Source organism: Arachis hypogaea, chromosome 6, assembly GCF_003086295.3.
Source record: "Arachis hypogaea cultivar Tifrunner chromosome 6, arahy.Tifrunner.gnm2.J5K5, whole genome shotgun sequence".
NCBI lineage: Eukaryota > Viridiplantae > Streptophyta > Magnoliopsida > Fabales > Fabaceae > Arachis > Arachis hypogaea.
This window is the reverse complement of record NC_092041.1, coordinates 5412026-5429917: the sequence shown is the minus strand read 5'-3', so window position 1 is coordinate 5429917 and position 17892 is coordinate 5412026. Positions and strand designations below refer to the sequence as shown.

General features: G+C 33.4%; 3 protein-coding genes across 3 annotated transcripts; all 3 read left to right on the top strand.

Moving 5' to 3' along the window:
* The first annotated feature begins 4558 nt into the window (after positions 1–4558).
* Positions 4559–7504, top strand: LOC112695561 (pectinesterase). The gene is made up of 2 exons (XM_025747939.3): positions 4559–5553; positions 6797–7504. The coding sequence occupies exons 1-2, from the start codon at positions 4596–4598 to the stop codon at positions 7474–7476; spliced, it is 1638 nt and encodes a 545-aa protein (XP_025603724.1). The 5' UTR covers positions 4559–4595; the 3' UTR covers positions 7477–7504.
* A 5291-nt stretch (positions 7505–12795) lies between these two features.
* LOC112698059 (pectinesterase-like) lies at positions 12796–14770 on the top strand. Its single transcript, XM_025751477.2, has 2 exons — positions 12796–13763; positions 14052–14770. The coding sequence occupies exons 1-2, from the start codon at positions 12797–12799 to the stop codon at positions 14744–14746; spliced, it is 1662 nt and encodes a 553-aa protein (XP_025607262.1). The 5' UTR covers position 12796; the 3' UTR covers positions 14747–14770.
* A 412-nt stretch (positions 14771–15182) lies between these two features.
* On the top strand, positions 15183–17670 carry LOC112695560 (probable pectinesterase/pectinesterase inhibitor 21). The gene is made up of 2 exons (XM_025747937.3): positions 15183–16392; positions 16470–17670. Exons 1-2 carry the CDS (start codon positions 15342–15344, stop codon positions 17333–17335), a joined length of 1917 nt encoding a protein of 638 aa, XP_025603722.1. The 5' UTR covers positions 15183–15341; the 3' UTR covers positions 17336–17670.
* Positions 17671–17892: the final 222 nt, after the last annotated feature.

Below are 17892 nucleotides of genomic sequence, written 5' to 3'. Positions count from 1 at the left end.
ACGCAATATCTTCTGTCGTACCTCCTCGTGAAGCTTCTTGATTTGTTGAGCACGTTCATCGGCATTTGCACTATACTCTCGAGGAGTTGGTAGCGGCGGAAGGTCTAAAGGACTCATGGATCGCTTGCCATATATATACCACCTCGAACAGACATCTCCCTGTTGTTTGACTAATGGAATTGTTGTAAGAGAACTCAGCTTGTGGCAAAACAAGATCCCACTGGCGAGGGTGTCTGCCCACAAAACTTCGTAGCAGATTTCTCAGACTTCTGTTGACCAACTCTGTTTGACCATCCGTTTGCGGATGACTAGCAGAGCTAAACTGTAGGTGAGTCCCCATTTTTCTTCATAAAGTTCTCCAGAAGTGACTCATGAACTTCACGTCTCGATCTGAAGTGATTGTTTGAGGGATACCATGCAAGCGCACGACCTCTTTAAAGTATAGATCTGATACGTGGGAGGCATCATCTGTCTTATGACAAGGTACAAAATGAGCCATCTTTGAGAATCAGTCAACAACCACCATAACAGAATCCTTTTTCTTCTGTGTCTTAGGTAATTCCACAACAAAGTCCATACTAACATCTTCCCATGGGTCCTTTGGAACAGGCAACGGCTTGTACAAACCAGTGTTTTGATTTCTACCTTTTGCAATGTGACAAATGTGGCATCTCTGAATGTGTCGAATGATATCCCGCTCAAGTTTTGGCCAATAAAATTTCTCTTTTATGAGAGCCAACGTTTTGTCCCTTCCAAAGTGTCCTGCTAATCCTCCATTATGGGTCCCCCAGATAATTGATTGGCGTAGTGAACAACAGGGAATGTACAACTGATTGCCCTTGAAAAGATAACCTTCTTGAATGAGGAATTGTTGATAGGGTTGTTGCAAGCAGCACGTCCAGATTTCTCCGAAATCTTGATCTCCCTCATATAACTCCCTTACAACCTCAAAGCCAACAACATTAATTTGTAAAGTGGAAAGAAGAGTGTGTCGTCGGCTTAAAGCATCGGCAACCTTATTTTGAGTCCCAGATTTGTGCTTAAGGAGAAATGGAAAAGATTGTAGAAACTCACTCCAAGTTGCATGGCGTCGATTCAACTTTTGTTGGGAGTTAATATGTTTAAGAGCCTCGTGATCAGTATACAAGATGAACTCCTTAGGCAATAGATAATGGCTCCAGTGGCTTAATGCTCGTACGATCGCATAAAACTCCTTATCATAAGTGGAATAACTTAATAGATGCTCCTGCATCAAATTATATTTGATAAAATCAAATTAAAAATAATTTTTAATAACTACAAATAATAATAAATAATATATTTGATAAAATCATTTTTAAAATTTAAAAAATAATAATAATAAACATAAATATAAAAATAAATTTAAATATTTATTAAAATTATATTTAATTTTTTTATTTTTTATTAATACAAACTAATTTTAAATTTTTTAAATATTTTTAAAAATTACAAATATAAACACATAATCTTTTTATTTATTAAATATAAAATAAAATACTTATACTTTTGAAAAAAAGACCAATATCTCTTTAAAAAGATTTATAAAATCAAATTTTAATTTTATATATAAAAATATTATATATATATATATATATAATAACCGTTAAATTAATTATTATATATTTATGTATAAATATATGTATAATTTAATTTATTTTTTTAATATATATTTGATATTAATATTAATTTTAATAACTTATTTTAGTATATTCTTAATAGGGCAAAACACTAAAATAAGCCAAGGGAAAGAAATTTTTACGCAAATCCGCCAAACCAAAATTTATTTCATGAATCAACCAATGCATATTTATATGTAGTTCGAATCAACTAGATTCGAACTCAATCTACACATAATTCGAATCATATTGCTTCGAATTATACACAAAACTCACACACACACTAATTCGAATCAACTTGATTCGAATTACACACATACAATAATTCGAATCAAGTTGATTCGAATTACACCCTGATTTATTAAAAAAATTAATAATTTATTAAAAAAATTATTAAAAAATAATAATTTAAAATTAAAAAAATATATATTTTATTTCATGCATTAAAAAAAATCTAACAAAATATTTAATTACGAGACTTTTTTTAAATATTAATGAGCTATCAATTCAAATTCCATACAATACTCTTTTGTCCATTTTTAATAGCTCATGAATATTTTTTAATAAATTTTTTTAAATTATATGGTGAGATATTACATGATTCGAATTACGCATGGAAAGTTCAATCACTCTGATTCGAATTATATGGTGAGCAATTCGAATTCTATACAATACTCTTCTGTCCATTCTTGATAGCTCATGAATACTTTTTAATAAATTTATTTTAATTATACCACAAAAAAATATTTTATTTTATGCAAAATAATTTAAAAATGGCTTAAAAGATGTTAGGAGTACTATAAAAATTTGTAATGACTTAGGACATTAATAATTTAGAAATTAAAGAAAATATATTTTTATCATGTATTTACGTAAATCACTAGAATATTACAAACTTTTATAGTACTCGTAACATTTTTAAGCCATTTTTTTAAATTATTTTGTATAAAATAAAATATATTTTTTAATTATTTTGGATGGAATAAAATATTTTCTTTAATTTTTAAATTATTATTGACTATCTAGAGTATTTTATTTAAAATTTGTGTACATGCATGTATTTACCTAAATCATTAGAACATTACAAATTTTTATAGTATTCCTAATATTTTTTAAGCCATTTTTTAAATTATTTTGCATTATTTTTTTGTGGTTTATATAATTAAAATAAATTTATTAAAAAATATTCATGAGCTATCAAGAATGGGCAGAAGAGTATTGTATAGAATTCGAATTGCTCACCGTATAATTCGAATAAGAGTGATTGAACTTCCCATGCGTAATTCGAATCATGTAATATCTCACCATATAATTTAAAAAAATTTATTAAAAAATATTCATGAGCTATTAAAAATGGACAAAAGAGTATTTTATGAAATTTGAATTGATAGCTCATTAATATTTAAAAAAAGTCTCGTAATTAAATATTTTGTTAGATTTTTTTTAATGCATGAAATAAAATATATATTTTTTAATTTTAAATTATTATTTTTTAATAAATTTTTTAATAAATTATTAATTTTTTAATAAATCAGGGTGTAATTCGAATCAACTTGATTCGAATTATTTTATGTGTGTAATTCGAATCAAGTTGATTCGAATTAGTGTGTGTGTGAGTTTTGTGTATAATTCGAAGCAATATGATTCGAATTATGTGTAGATTGAGTTCGAATCTAATTGATTCGAACTACATATAAACATGCATTGGTTGATTCATGAACTAAATTTTGGTTTGGCGGATTTACGTAAAAATTTCTTCCCCTTGGCTTATTTTAGTGATTTGCCCTTCTTAATATGATTGTTTATTTTTTTTTTCTTTCACCCATGTAAACCTTCCAATTCCCTTCCCTTTTTATTTTCTTTAGTAAACTCTCGTCATCATGTTTTGTACTTCGTATTTTCTTTCACGCCATTTCATCACCGTTTTACTTTTTTTTGACTAATTACATCGGCAAGTCATTCCACATCCAAAATAACTCATAACTAACAAAACGTCTTCTAAACACATTTGAAACTCATTCACATTCAAAATAGCTATAGGTTGACAAAATGCCTCGTAAACACAGTCGAAACTAATTTCACATAAAAAAATAGAAAAAAAAATTAAGAGTAGTCAACATTACACAACTAACATTTAATATAAAAAATAATATATAAAACTCAATTAAAAAAATATACAAAATCAATACAATTTAATCTTTTGACCAGCTATATAATACCAAAAAAGAGACCAAATATATTAGTAGAGCATGTGTGTATTGACTAAAATTATCGAGCAATATAAAAAAAATTCAAAATCTAAACTTAACAAACTTATTTTTAATAGAATTTAATCGACTTATTAATAATTATTAGTTAAGCAATAATAGCTAATGGATGTTGATTACCTAGCAGCAGTATTTTGCTAACAAGTCATTTGAGAGTTTATTTAACCAAACCCATGAAGGATATGCTTAAATATTAGCTTATATGAGTCTTTTAAGTTTTAACAACTTGAGATACTAGGACAATTGGACAAATATAATATAGTAGGGAAGCCCCATATGCATATATAAAGTCCGTTATACCAAAATGAAATAAAAAAAGAAACGGAATCCCTTCATTAGTTCTTGAAAATTGGATTGCCTGGCCGGGACTCATTCTCCTTTTCTTGCGTTTTCATATAATCAATCCGTGTTAGCTTTCTGACTTTGAAGCTTAATTAACATTGCCTTTAAAAGCGAGCTTGAACTTTTCCAGTTATAGGTAACACAATTAAAGTAGATCATAATAAGAAGACCATAATGTTTTAGCAATTAATTTAGGGTAGGGTTGACATCCTTCTTTCTATCTAACCTCTTAAACAATTAACCTAATTGGTTTATTTTAATTAAACCGAAATATTCCATCATAGCTAGGAAGCTATATATATAAACGGTCTAATTATTTTGATTAACCGAATATCCACACCACACCCTCATGGCAATAACTTCAAAGATAATGTCCCTAACATTATGCATGTTTTTATGGCAATTTGCATCTCTTGCATTATTATCAGCATCATCAACTTCTTCCTCCATAGACACAATTTGCAACCTCACACCTTATCCAACATTTTGCAAATCCAATTCCCCTTCTAATGTCCAAGGAGGTGACATTCATGAGTATGGCCGCTTTTACACAAACAAGTCCCTGTCATCATCAAGGGATGTTCTCTCATTACTCTCTAGCTACTTACAATCTCCCTCCAAATTCTCCCAGTCAACGATTCTCGCCCTTGAAGATTGCCACCTCTTAGTTGACCTCAACATAGATTTCTGGACCAAGACTCTACAAACTGTAGACACCACAAACCGCACCCTTAATAGTTCCGAGGCTGAAAACCTTCTTACCATGATTAGTGCTACATTAACCAATCTCGATACCTGCTTAGAAAGCCTTAAAGAAGCCACGTCATCAACCCCTGATGACAACCTAGTAAGCCATGTTTCAAACGGAACCATGTTTTCCAGCATATCTCTTGCACTCTTTAAACGGGGTTGGGCTTCAAGCATAACCACACAACAGAGTCGAAAGCTGTTTTCTGATGCTTACGCGTGGGAACAGAGGGTTCACGAGATAATCAGAAAGAGAGGGAGAAAGCTGCTTCAGAGTGCTCCTGACGGTGTTGTTGTGAACCAAACGGTGGTGGTGAATCCTGATGGCTCTGGAAACTTCACAACTATCAACGATGCTGTGGCTGCGGCACCCAACAACACCGGTGGTGTCAATGGTTTCTTTGTGATTTATGTGGTTGCAGGAGTGTACGAAGAGTATGTATCTATTCCAAAATACAAGCAGTACTTGATGATGATCGGTGATGGTATCAACCAGACCATAATCACCGGCAATCACAGCGCCGGTACTGGCTACACTACCTTCAATTCTTATTCATTTGGTAATAACCTTCAACTCAACCTACCTTCTTTTGTTTCATCAATAAATTACATTCATCTATATAATTTTAAAATTTAATTTTAATATATTATTAGTGTAAAATAGTTTAATTACGTAATATTATTTTAATAAAAATAATTATTTTTTATATTAATTGTAATAATCGTAAAAAAAAAAAAAACTAATTGGAAAAAAACAAATGCAATTGGACTCGTTAGATCTTAAAAGACATAATACTCATTAGTATAATTTAAGTGAATCCATGTTTTTTCATTGGGAGGTATAACTTTCTCACCACTCACATGCATTTCATATTAAAAAAAATATTATTTATACACCAAAATTAACAACTAAAATCAATCACTAATGTATTTATGTATAAGAGGAGTGCTAGGAGACCAGCACTTTTGCTAAATTCTGGCCAACACTTAACCATCAAAGGAAAATTGAATGATTCTCCACCATTAGATGCAATCTTACACCATTAAAAATATCATTAATGGCTAATTAATGGCTAAAAACCTCAAAATCTGCTGGCCCCTAGACTTTCTCTATGTATAAATATATGTGTGGTTTAATTTATTTTTAATGTGCATTTTGTATTCTAATATGTATTTTATATTGGTGGCTGACTTTATTTAGTGGTTGATTTTAGTATACACGTAATCTTAAAAATAATAATATTTAAAGTTTTGAACTAATCTTTAAACACTTTTCATAGATTTTTTTATAGTAAATATATAAATACCAATAAATAATATAAACATAAATTTTTTATTTTTTGTTTTTTATTTTTTACTTCTCATGAAATCATTTTCAGTAATTAATAAAAGGTGTATGAGAGTCACATATATAAAAAGAAAAAAGTTTAAGAATAAATAATTTCAATTTTTATTAGTCTACAGTTTTAGTTAACAGTATAACTTTTTTTTTAGTTTAACAGACTAATTCTATATTTTTAGTTTATATTCTTAAATATTACTAATTAATTACCGATTAAAAATAATAAATTATCCTAATTTTATAGTATTACCCATATAAATATAGTAGTGCATATATATAATAACATCACAGCAACATGTGTATAGCCACGCGTAATGAAGAATCATATATATGTTGAGTAAAGAATTTAAATAATTTAAGCTACTTTTAGTATAAATTTTAACTTCATATGAATCATGTAGCAAGTGATCATAAATTATAGTTTAATTTATAGCTGATTTACGTTTTGATATGTGACACAGCTGTGGTTGCGCAAGGATTCGTGGCTATGAATATAACATTTCGCAACACAGCAGGAGCAAGCAATCACCAAGCGGTGGCTCTCAGAAGCGGAGCAGATCTATCCGCATTCTACAATTGCAGCTTCGAAGGGTACCAAGACACTTTATACACACATTCAATGAGACAATTCTACCGAGATTGCGACATTTACGGCACAGTTGACTTCATATTTGGCAACGCAGCAGTTGTGTTGCAAAACTGTAACATTTTGCCACGCCTACCAATGAGTGGCCAGTACAACACCATCACAGCACAGGGCAGAACTGACATTAACCAAAACACAGGAACATCTGTACACAACTGTACAATAACCGCCGCCACCGACTTGGGCACCACTAAAACGTATCTTGGGAGGCCATGGAAGGAGTATTCAAGAACGGTTTACATGCAGTCTTTCATGGACAGTTTGATTGATCCTGCTGGTTGGGCAGAGTGGTCAGGGACATTGTATTTGGACACTCTTTATTATGCGGAATATGATAATTGGGGTCCTGGATCTAACACTAGTAATAGGGTCACTTGGGCAGGCTACCATGTCATTAATGCCACTGATGCACAGAATTTCACAGTTTCTAATTTCATATCCGGTGCTGCATGGTTACCTCCTACTGGAGTCCCCTACTTTCTTGATTTAATTTGAACTCCATCCATACAAAGTTTGATCCTTATTTGTTGTTGTAATTATGTTTTCTTTCTTTGATTCTGCACTTGTCCTATTGGACCACCATTTTATCATATGTAAAATCTTACCATTGTTTTAAAAAAAAATATTCAAGACGTAAAAAAGGTACGGAGTTAGAACTGACATATTTAAAAATTTTTAACTGTGCAAAAAAGTATTATATTATTATTATTATTATAAAAGAATTTTTTATTATTATAAAATTAATTTCCAAATTATTTAACTAATTAACACATAAAAAAAATAATAATATAAAACAATAAAAATAAGATTTAAAATTTTTTTATTTTTGTTTTATATTTTTTTAAAATATAGAATAATCTTTTGTCATCATACAATCAAGTTCCTTAATTTTAAGAAAAAATCATTCAAAGTGAAAAAAAAGAACTCAATTAGTGTTGAATTTATCATTTTCATAATATGCGAGTCTTGTTATCTTAACTCAAAGTTGATTGTTAATAAGGTGCCAAAGAATAAAAAAACCTCAAAAGATAAAATTAAAGTAACTGGATCGCATTTTTAATATCGAATATTAAAATTAAACCTTTTAAACTTAAATAAGGTATATAAAAAGTAATTCAATATTCACATACCACTACAACAAATCCTTAAGATAGCGACGGTTATTTTGCGGCGGTTTTGTAAATGTGCCGCGAAAAGACAAATTGCGGCACATATAGCGGCGGTTAAAGGTTGGGGCTGCAATCCGGACGACATTTAGCGGTGGTTTTGCTAAAACCGCCGCTATATTGCTGTAAGGTTAACATTTCGCGGCGGTTTTCTTCAAACCGCCGCTATATTGCCGGTCAGGTTTGTATTTCATGGCTTCTTTTCGAAAACCGCCACGATATGTCCGCCGGTGACTTCTTGTTAGGCATTTTGCGGCGGTTACTTTTAAACCGTCGCAAAATGCGTATTACCACATATTGCAATGTTTTCTTTAGTAATAATCATTTAGGTATAATCTAGTTAAGTAAATACTACTATCTTAAACTATATATGTTTAAATCATTGTTACTTAAACTTGTAACACTTTTTCTACATTCGTTTTACATAAATAAAAATTTCACAAGTTAAATAAGCTATATATGTTAACTCATGTGAACAAATTTACCAATAAGAGTTTTTTATTTACTTTATTGGCATTTAAATTTGCATTCAAATATGGATGTAAAAGAAGAAAATAAAATCATATTCTGGACTAATTAAAAATCAAACATTTTTAAAAAATAATAATTATATATATCTTCTATAAAATATTAAAAATAATAATTAAAAATATTTTCTACAAGTCATTAAAAATTCAAAACGTTATAATTTTACAAAAATTATAATTTTAAATTATCATTTTTTTATTTTAATAATTTGTTGGGCATTTATTAAAATAAAAAATTTAAATTTTTTTTAAATAACAATCTTAGCTTGTATTCTTAGATATAAGAATTCATAATAACTAAATTTAAAATAAAATAATGTTTTATCAAAATTAAATACTAAATAGAATAAAAATATTTTTATATGAAAACCAATCAATTATCTACATATTATTATGGTTAATAGATTCAATAATGCTAACTGACCAACAAAATATAATATTTTTGACAAATATTTTACTAATTTTAAATATTAAAGACTAAATTCTAAATCTTAATAATTTAGTCCTCCATTTGATTTAATTGTGAATTTTACCCAATATATAAGGTGCCTATAATAACAATGATCAGATATATAAAGTATACAACAAAAATCTATGTGGCAATTAAATGTGTTCATATGATATATATAATTATTAGCGCTATATACATCGAAGAGACATTTGGCTTGGTGGTAACATGACATTGTTAAAGCTTTTCTTTTCTCCAGGTTCCAAGTTCAAGCCCTACCTTCTTCGTTTGTGGAAGGCTTTGCAAACCCTACCTTCTTCGTTTGTGGAAGGCTTTGCAAAATTAATATTTTACAGTGATCCACACGTTGTGGGTCTAATGGTGGAATCCGGTCCGATTCTAATAACTATGAACGGAAATACTAAAATTTGGCGGCGGTTTAGAACCGCCGCAAAATAAATGTTGTTTTCGTTTATTTGTTATTTAGCGGCGGTTACAAACCGCCGCAAAGTTGATAGATGTTTAGCGGCGGTTATTCCAGCGGTTGACTAAACCCGCCGCTATCCGTTTTGCCGCGCCCTATCTTCCGGCGTTTCAGAAAACCGCCGCTAAACGACTCCAGGAACCGCCGCTAAATGGCGTTTTTGTTGTAGTGTACAGCTACAAAAATAATTGTTGAGATTTTGAAGTTGTCTATATATATATATATATATAAATATTATTTATACACAAAAAATTAACTAATATATATTTATATATAAATATATATTGTTTAATTTATTTTTAATTAGTATTTTATATTTTAACATATATTTTATACAAATAGCCGATTTAACTGGTGATTTTTTTTTGCACCACCTAATATAGTTAATATTATGAAATGTCTTAAAATAGTACTAATAAAGTAATTGAGTTCTAATGTAACCTTTAGAGTTTTTTACATGCTCTACTAGAGTTCTAGCAAAATAATCCTAATTTTTACAAATCTGTGTGAGTAGTGTGAGCTTTCAATTGTAAGTCAACAGGTTTTATATGATTTGAAAAGAAACAATAATAAAAAGATAAGAATTCAAATTAAATAAAAAAATATATTAAAATTAAATAAAAAATAAAATAAATAGATCCAAATGGAATAAAAAAGAATTACTTTACTTTTTACTCAATTTCTTAATGCAACAAGAAAAAAATTCATCAATCTAATTTATACATGTTATAGTTTAGGAATTGAATCAAAGGGACCCCTCATGAAAGGATTGGATGATTTTTTTGGGAGGAGGAGAAGGATTTCTGTTAATAAGATGGCAGATGAAGATGAGGGTTGATTTTTTTTGTCTTTGGTAGAAAGAATAGGGACTTATAAAAGGGTATTCAGTGGTTGGAATTTGAGAGTCTTCTGAGACATGAGTAAATTCTACCAATTGATCAATATTATTACCAAGAATTTTCTTTAAACTAAAGGGTAATCGGTCTATGCCTAAGGAGGTAGGATGATGTATGAGTTGTGAAGAACTTGGAGAGTCTATAGGGTTCATGTTTAGTGATTCTCTCTTACTTGCTTTTACTAGTAATACTTTCTTCTTCTTCTTATAAACTTGACGCTCTGATACCACAGGACTCGGGCCTTTTATAGGAGTAAGGGGCCTGTAGTGGCCTCTTCTTCTTTTTCTTATTCCTCTGTCACCTAGTATAATCTTCATCATCAGTGTCACTCCATTAGTTAGCACAGTTATTGTCAGAATCACACATAGAGGGATCAACATCCCAGATGAAGTGGCCATTTATATGAGAAACATAAATAGGTTTTCCATTTTCATAAAAATGTACATGTGGATCATCTTAATCGTAAGTTGTTTGCATCTGAACAGGAGAGATCATATTAATCCTTCTAAAAGATGGTCCTTGCAGTAAGGTTTGCTTGATTATTCCAGGTCTCTGAAAAACAGTATTCACCGTTCCATCACTATTATGGGTAATAATTAGAGGTGTTGTAGTATGAATATCAACCTGTTCTTTTGAAAAAGTTTTCTCATAATCGGTAATCCATTCCAATGGAGTGATAGAAGAAAGTTCATCAGTAGTAATCATTCTTAGAATGTTTACGATTGTTGATCTTCTAACATTATCTGTGAACATAAATAATGCTTCTCCTGTAGTGTTTGGGAGATTGAGATCTAAAGCATGGTCTTGAACTCTATAGAGAACTTGGTGATGCAAGGTGGTCTGTTCAATATTGGAGTCTTGAATTACTTTAACTAGCTGGATTTGAATTTTTAGCCTTTAACATATCGTTGGATTTAATAATTTCATAGTAAAATTAGAAGTTATAGTAAAAATGATACTTCTATTTGAGAGTGTAATTACTAATACTCTAATCAAGGCATGTTAGTATATAACATTTTTGTATATTTTTTATTTTTAGTGTTAAAAATGATCGATCAAAAGTGAAAGAGTATAAAAGAATTATTTTTTTATAATATAAAAATATAAAAAGAATATATAAAAAATAGAAGGGCTAGAACGAAATACATTGGATATGGCATATACATCATAAATTAGAGATTATAATGAATAGGACAAAGTTTGAATCAAATTCTAATTTTATTAGCGAATTAAGAATATTTTAATTTTAATCTTATTTGTTCTTAACTCGTAGATATTCGATCATATCTATAAGTTATTAAAAAGATATAACATTATTATATAATCTAATAATAATTTAAAATAAAATTAATTTTTATTTAAAAAATGTATTAAATTATTAATTAATAATTTTTTTAATGATTAAAGAGTTTTTTTGTATTTAATGAAAATTTAATATCTATTTAAAATATACTTTTATATAAATATATAACATATACATATATAAGATGTAAGTTGGTCGATCCTATCTTAAATATGTGTTGAAACATTCGTCGATTCATATAAAAAAATAAAAATATTAGACTAAACATAACATTATTTGCAAAAAAAAAGATGATAAAATTTCTACCATAAAATAAAAAAAATTACTTACTCAATTAATATAATTCAATTACATCTGAATATGTTTCCAAATTTATCTTATGTGTAATTTCTAGTGGATCATTTATTTCATTTCATTACATTAACGAAATATTATTTTCAATAAAAAAATGAGTGGACTTTATTCTATTCGCTGTGAATTAGATTAGTAACTCTACCCAATTAAATTGAATCAAATTGAATATCCAATGATAAAATATATATTGCCGCCCTGTCAGAAACATGCTATGATTCTATCTTGCGTTTGCATTCTCTCCTAGTCTTTTAATTTTGGACTTTAAATTATAAGCCGACTGGTATTGTGTAAACACGTATACATAATACAGAGATATGAAGTAATCATTTGCCAAGTCGGTGGATATCACCTATTTCGGTCTCCCATGCATGATGCATGACAATTTATCACCCTACTAACACTTTTTCTATTTTTTTTTTCCATGAATTTTAAATTAACTAAGTCAAGAAAGCAAAAGTGTTCTTTTGAGTACAAATTAAAATTGGAATATCGCAGCCTATATTAAAAATTAGAAGAAGATCCCATTAACCAAAATTGTTGTATAATCAAACTACAACTACTTTTTCTATAGCTCGCTCCATGCACATATTTATAACGTTATGAATATTATTCATCTCATCAAGCTAGGTAGTTCTCAATGGCAGCTTCAGATCTATCTATAAGCTTATTATTATTCACTGCCACTATTATTTTCTCCAACTTGGCTTCTCTTGCATCTTCATCTTCCTCCATTTGCGACCTCACACCATATCCACCCTTCTGCAAATCCAATTCACCTTCCAAAGGCCGCAGTGACATACATAGCTATGGTCGATTTTTCGCACGCAAATCCCTCTTATCATCTACTAAGTTTCGCTCATTAGTCTCTAAGTATCTCAAACCTCGTTCCAAAAACAAATTATCTAGGTCCATGCTTCTTGCCCTTCAAGATTGCTACCTTCTAAGTGACTTCAACGTAGATTTCTGGACCAACACTCTCAACGCCATAAATTCCACTAACACACTCAGTAGCTCAGAGGATGAAAATTATTTGCATAGCATGATTAGTGCTACTTTAACCAACCACGACACATGCTTAGATAGCCTCCAACAAGCCACAACCACACACACTGATGAATTACTCATCAGCAATATCTCCAATGGGACCAAGTTTTATAGCATATCCCTTGCATTTTTCAAGCAAGGTTGGGGAACCAAAAAAAACACACACAACAGAAAATTAACAGAGAGGATAGTAAAGAGAAGTAACATTCATCGCATGTGGGAACAGAGGCTGTATGAGATAACAAAAAGAAGAGGAAGAAAACTGCTTCAGTTAGATCCTGAGGCGAATGTTGTTGTGAGCCAAATGGTGGTGGTGAACCCAGATGGCTCTGGAGACTACACAACTATTAATGATGCAGTGAATGCAGCACCAAACAACACCCTTGGTATCAATGGCTTTTTTGTAATTTATGTGGTTGCAGGGGTGTATGAAGAATACGTTTCCATTCCAAAAACCAAGCAGTATTTGATGATGATAGGTGATGGTATTAACCGGACTATAATCACCGGAAATCGAAGCGTCACTGATGGCTGGACAACCTTCAACTCTGCCACGTTTGGTAATGACGAATCTTACTTTTAATTTCAATGAAAAAGACTCAGTTGCAGTTCATATGAAATTAATAGTTGAGAATTATTATATAATTTAATATGCTTAACTAAATTATTATCTAACAGTTCTCAGCTTTATATAAAGACAACTGCAAGTGAATTTCTATCTTTAAATCTTCTTTCATAACACAATAAAATGATGCTTTATTTTTTCTTTGCTACCTTTTCTTGTTAATTAACTTTCCATGTTTAGTTACTTAATCACCAAGTGACCTTATTAGTTTTTCTTCTTTCAGCTGTGGTTGCAAAAGGCTTTGTCGCGGTGAACATGACATTTCGGAACACAGCCGGAGGAATAAACCACCAAGCAGTGGCGCTTCGGAGCGGCGCAGATCTGTCTGCATTTTATAGCTGTAGCTTTGAAGGATACCAAGACACATTGTACACGCATTCTATGAGGCAATTCTACAGAAACTGCGACATTTATGGCACTGTGGACTTCATATTTGGCAATGCAGCGGTTGTCTTCCAAGATTGTAACATCTACCCAAGACTACCAATGAGTAATCAATTCAATGCAATCACTGCACAGGGCAGAACTGACGTGAATCAAAACACTGGAATCTCCATACACAATTGCACCATAACGGCCGCAGCCGATTTAGCTGCTAGTAACGGCACCACAAAAACGTACCTAGGGAGGCCATGGAAACTGTATTCAAGAACAGTTTACATGCAATCTTTCATGGATAGCTTGATCGATCCAGCGGGTTGGGTTGCTTGGTCTGGGGACTTTGCCTTAGACACCCTTTATTATGCTGAATATGATAACTGGGGAGCCGGATCAAATACCAGTAGCAGGGTTACTTGGGCAGGTTACGATGTGCTTTTGGACAGCATAGGTGCAATTAATTTTACAGTCTCCAATTTCATATTTGGTGATGTTTGGCTTCCCGCCACTGGAGTACCTTATTTAGCTAGTTTATACTGAATTTTGCATTATTATTATATAACATATCAGATAGGAATTAATTCATATGTATGCATGTCGGTCATAAATAAAATTGCCTTGATCCTTTATTTATTCATCGCATAATTTCTCACTTTTTTTTTTCTATCATTCTATCGATTGCCCGTTGTACAACATAATGTTCCCATTATTATTAGCTTGTTATTACAATTTCAATGTACATTACATCAGAGGGCGTGTTTTTAGGCAGGTAAACCCATGTGTGGATGAAAATGCGCATGCATCCCCTTGGTAATAACAAATTAAGGTTTTTGTCTATATGTGGAGGGTTCTAATTATAGAAGAAAGATAACTACCACACAGGTATCTCTTTTGACTCCAAACCTCGCATTTTCGCAACATTCGCGTCTAAAAAAGCACATAGAGAAACATATATATTGAGGGAGAGTAAGTAACGAAAAACGCACTCTCCGAACAGGGGCTAGCGAGCTCTGACAGAAGATAATCAATTGCAAGCTAAGCCCTCTGCCAATCAAAGTTGCATTCTAGCGAGCAGCTCCTGCTCCATCATTTCATCAGGTGGTGAATAACCAGGAGCTGCTTAATTCAATTGAAAATGGCAGGGGGAGACCCAGAGAGGAATAAAAGATTAGTCCTTATAGGAGTCTCAACCTTCTTATTGGTGGCCATGGTGGTGGCCGTCACACTCAGCGTCACCTTGAACAAGAACTCCAGCGATGGTTCAAAGGCAGAAGACCAGAGCCATGTTGCATCGTCGGTGAAAGCGGTGAAGACCCTCTGCGCCCCTACAGATTACAGAGAGGAATGCGAGCAGTCATTGTCCGCAGAAGCCGGCAACACCACGGATCCAAGGGAACTCATCAAGATCGCATTCAACATCACCATCAAGAGGATCACCGATGGCCTTGAGCAGACCCAGATGCTTCAGGAATTGGAGAACGACCCCATGGCCAAGCAGGCTCTCGACTCTTGCAAGCAACTCATGGACCTCTCCATTGACGAGTTCAACAGGTCCCTCGACAAGCTTGGAAGGTTCGACCTCAACAACATCGACAACATTCTCAGCAGCTTGAAGGTCTGGCTCAGCGGTGCCATCACCTACCAGGAGACCTGCCTTGACGGCTTCGAGAACACCACCAGCAGCGCCGGCGAGCAGATGAAGGAATTGTTGAGGACCGCCATGCACATGAGCAGCAATGGCCTCGCCATCATCACCGAGCTCGACAAGACCATGAGCGCCATGCATTTCCCCTCCACCCAGCCCGCCGGAGCCCGCCGCCTGATGTCCGAGGACGACGAGGACCAGGACCAGGATCAGGAGCTCCCCGAGTGGATCGAGGACCGCATCGCCGTCCGCAAGCTTATGGCTACTGTTGGTGGCGGAAGAAGGATCAAGGCTCACGTGACAGTTGCAAAGGATGGTTCTGGTGATTTCCAGACCATCGCAGAAGCCTTGAGGAAGGTTCCTTCAAATAACAAGAAGCCCTTCATCATCCACATCAAGGAGGGTGTCTACCAGGAGTACCTTGAAGTCCCCAGGAACTTGACCCACGTTGTCTTCATCGGCGATGGTGGTCACAAGACCCGCATCACCGGCGATAAGAACTTCATCGATGGCGTTAACACTTACAAGACCGCCACCGTTGGTACGTAATTAATTCAATTCAATTCAATTATATTCCTGTCTAGCTTGTATATTAATTAATGTTGCATGGAAATGCAGCTGTTCAAGGAGACTACTTCGTTGCCATGGGAGTAGGATTCGAGAACTCAGCCGGAGCAGCGAAGCACCAGGCAGTGGCTCTGAGGGTGCAAGCAGACAAATCCATCTTCTACAAGTGCAGAATGGACGGATACCAAGACACACTGTACGCCCACACCATGCGTCAGTTCTACAGAGACTGCGTGATCTCAGGCACCATCGATTTCGTGTTCGGAGATGCAGTGTCAGTCTTCCAGAACTGCACCTTCGAGGTGAGGAAGCCATTGGCAAACCAACAGTGCATTGTGACAGCACAAGGCAGGAAGGAGAGGTACCAGCCAACAGGAATTGTGATCCAGGGTGGTTCCATCGTGTCCGACCCAGAATACTTCCCAGTTAGGTTCACCAACAAGGCCTTCCTTGCTCGTCCATGGAAGAATTACTCAAGGACCGTCTTCTTGGATACCTACCTTGATGACTTGGTCACCCCCGCCGGTTACATGCCATGGCAAACAGCCGAGGGACTCTCCGGCATGGACACTTGCTACTACGCTGAGTTCGGCAACCGTGGTCCCGGAGCTGACAACACCAACCGTGTCAACTGGCTTGGTATCAAGAAAAACTTCACAGCACAAGCAGCAAACATGTACAACCCAACCAACTTCTTCCGTGGAGATGAATGGATCAAGGTTACCAAGATTCCCTACAACCCTGGCCAGCCCGCTCCCGCCAGTAACAGTAATTTTGCCGCCGCCTTGTTGCGCCGAGTTGCAGCTGCCCCTAGAAGCAGCCCTTCCTCCTCTTCCCCTGCTCCTGCTTCTTCTCCGACCGGGGCCGCCACCACCACTGCCACCTCCTCCCCTGCTCCTTCCCCTGCTAATCTCTAAATGAATCCGGTTTCGGGTGAGGGCGAGGGCGAGGGTCAAAAACGAACACTAGTAAATTAGATAATAATTTATTCATGATCATGAAGATGATGAGTAATGCTTGTGATGTTCCTTCGTTCCTTGGCATGAACTTGTCTATCCATTATTCATTCATTGTTTTATTCCCTCTGTGTATACGTACATACATAATACCCTCCTCATTTTTCCATAGTTCTTAAGTTGCAGGTCATCGATCTTATTTGTGTGTTCAATACAAGGAGAGTGCTTCTTGCAGGATACTTATTAGATCAGATACACAATTACGCAAGTTAAATAAAATTTTCCCTTTTTATTTATTTTCTTTTCGCGCTTTCCTCTTAAAATAATAATTCGTCCTGTTTGATGTATTGCGTACAGCTTTTTTTTTCACCTCTCTCAAACTAAGGTTCCAGAATAAAAAGAAACCATTAATGAAGGATACACAAACTTTATAAATGATTGTGTATGCACTTATTATTAATAATTGAGTTTAAAAAATTAAAAATAAATAGCGTTAGCCCAACTAGAATGTTAGTGGA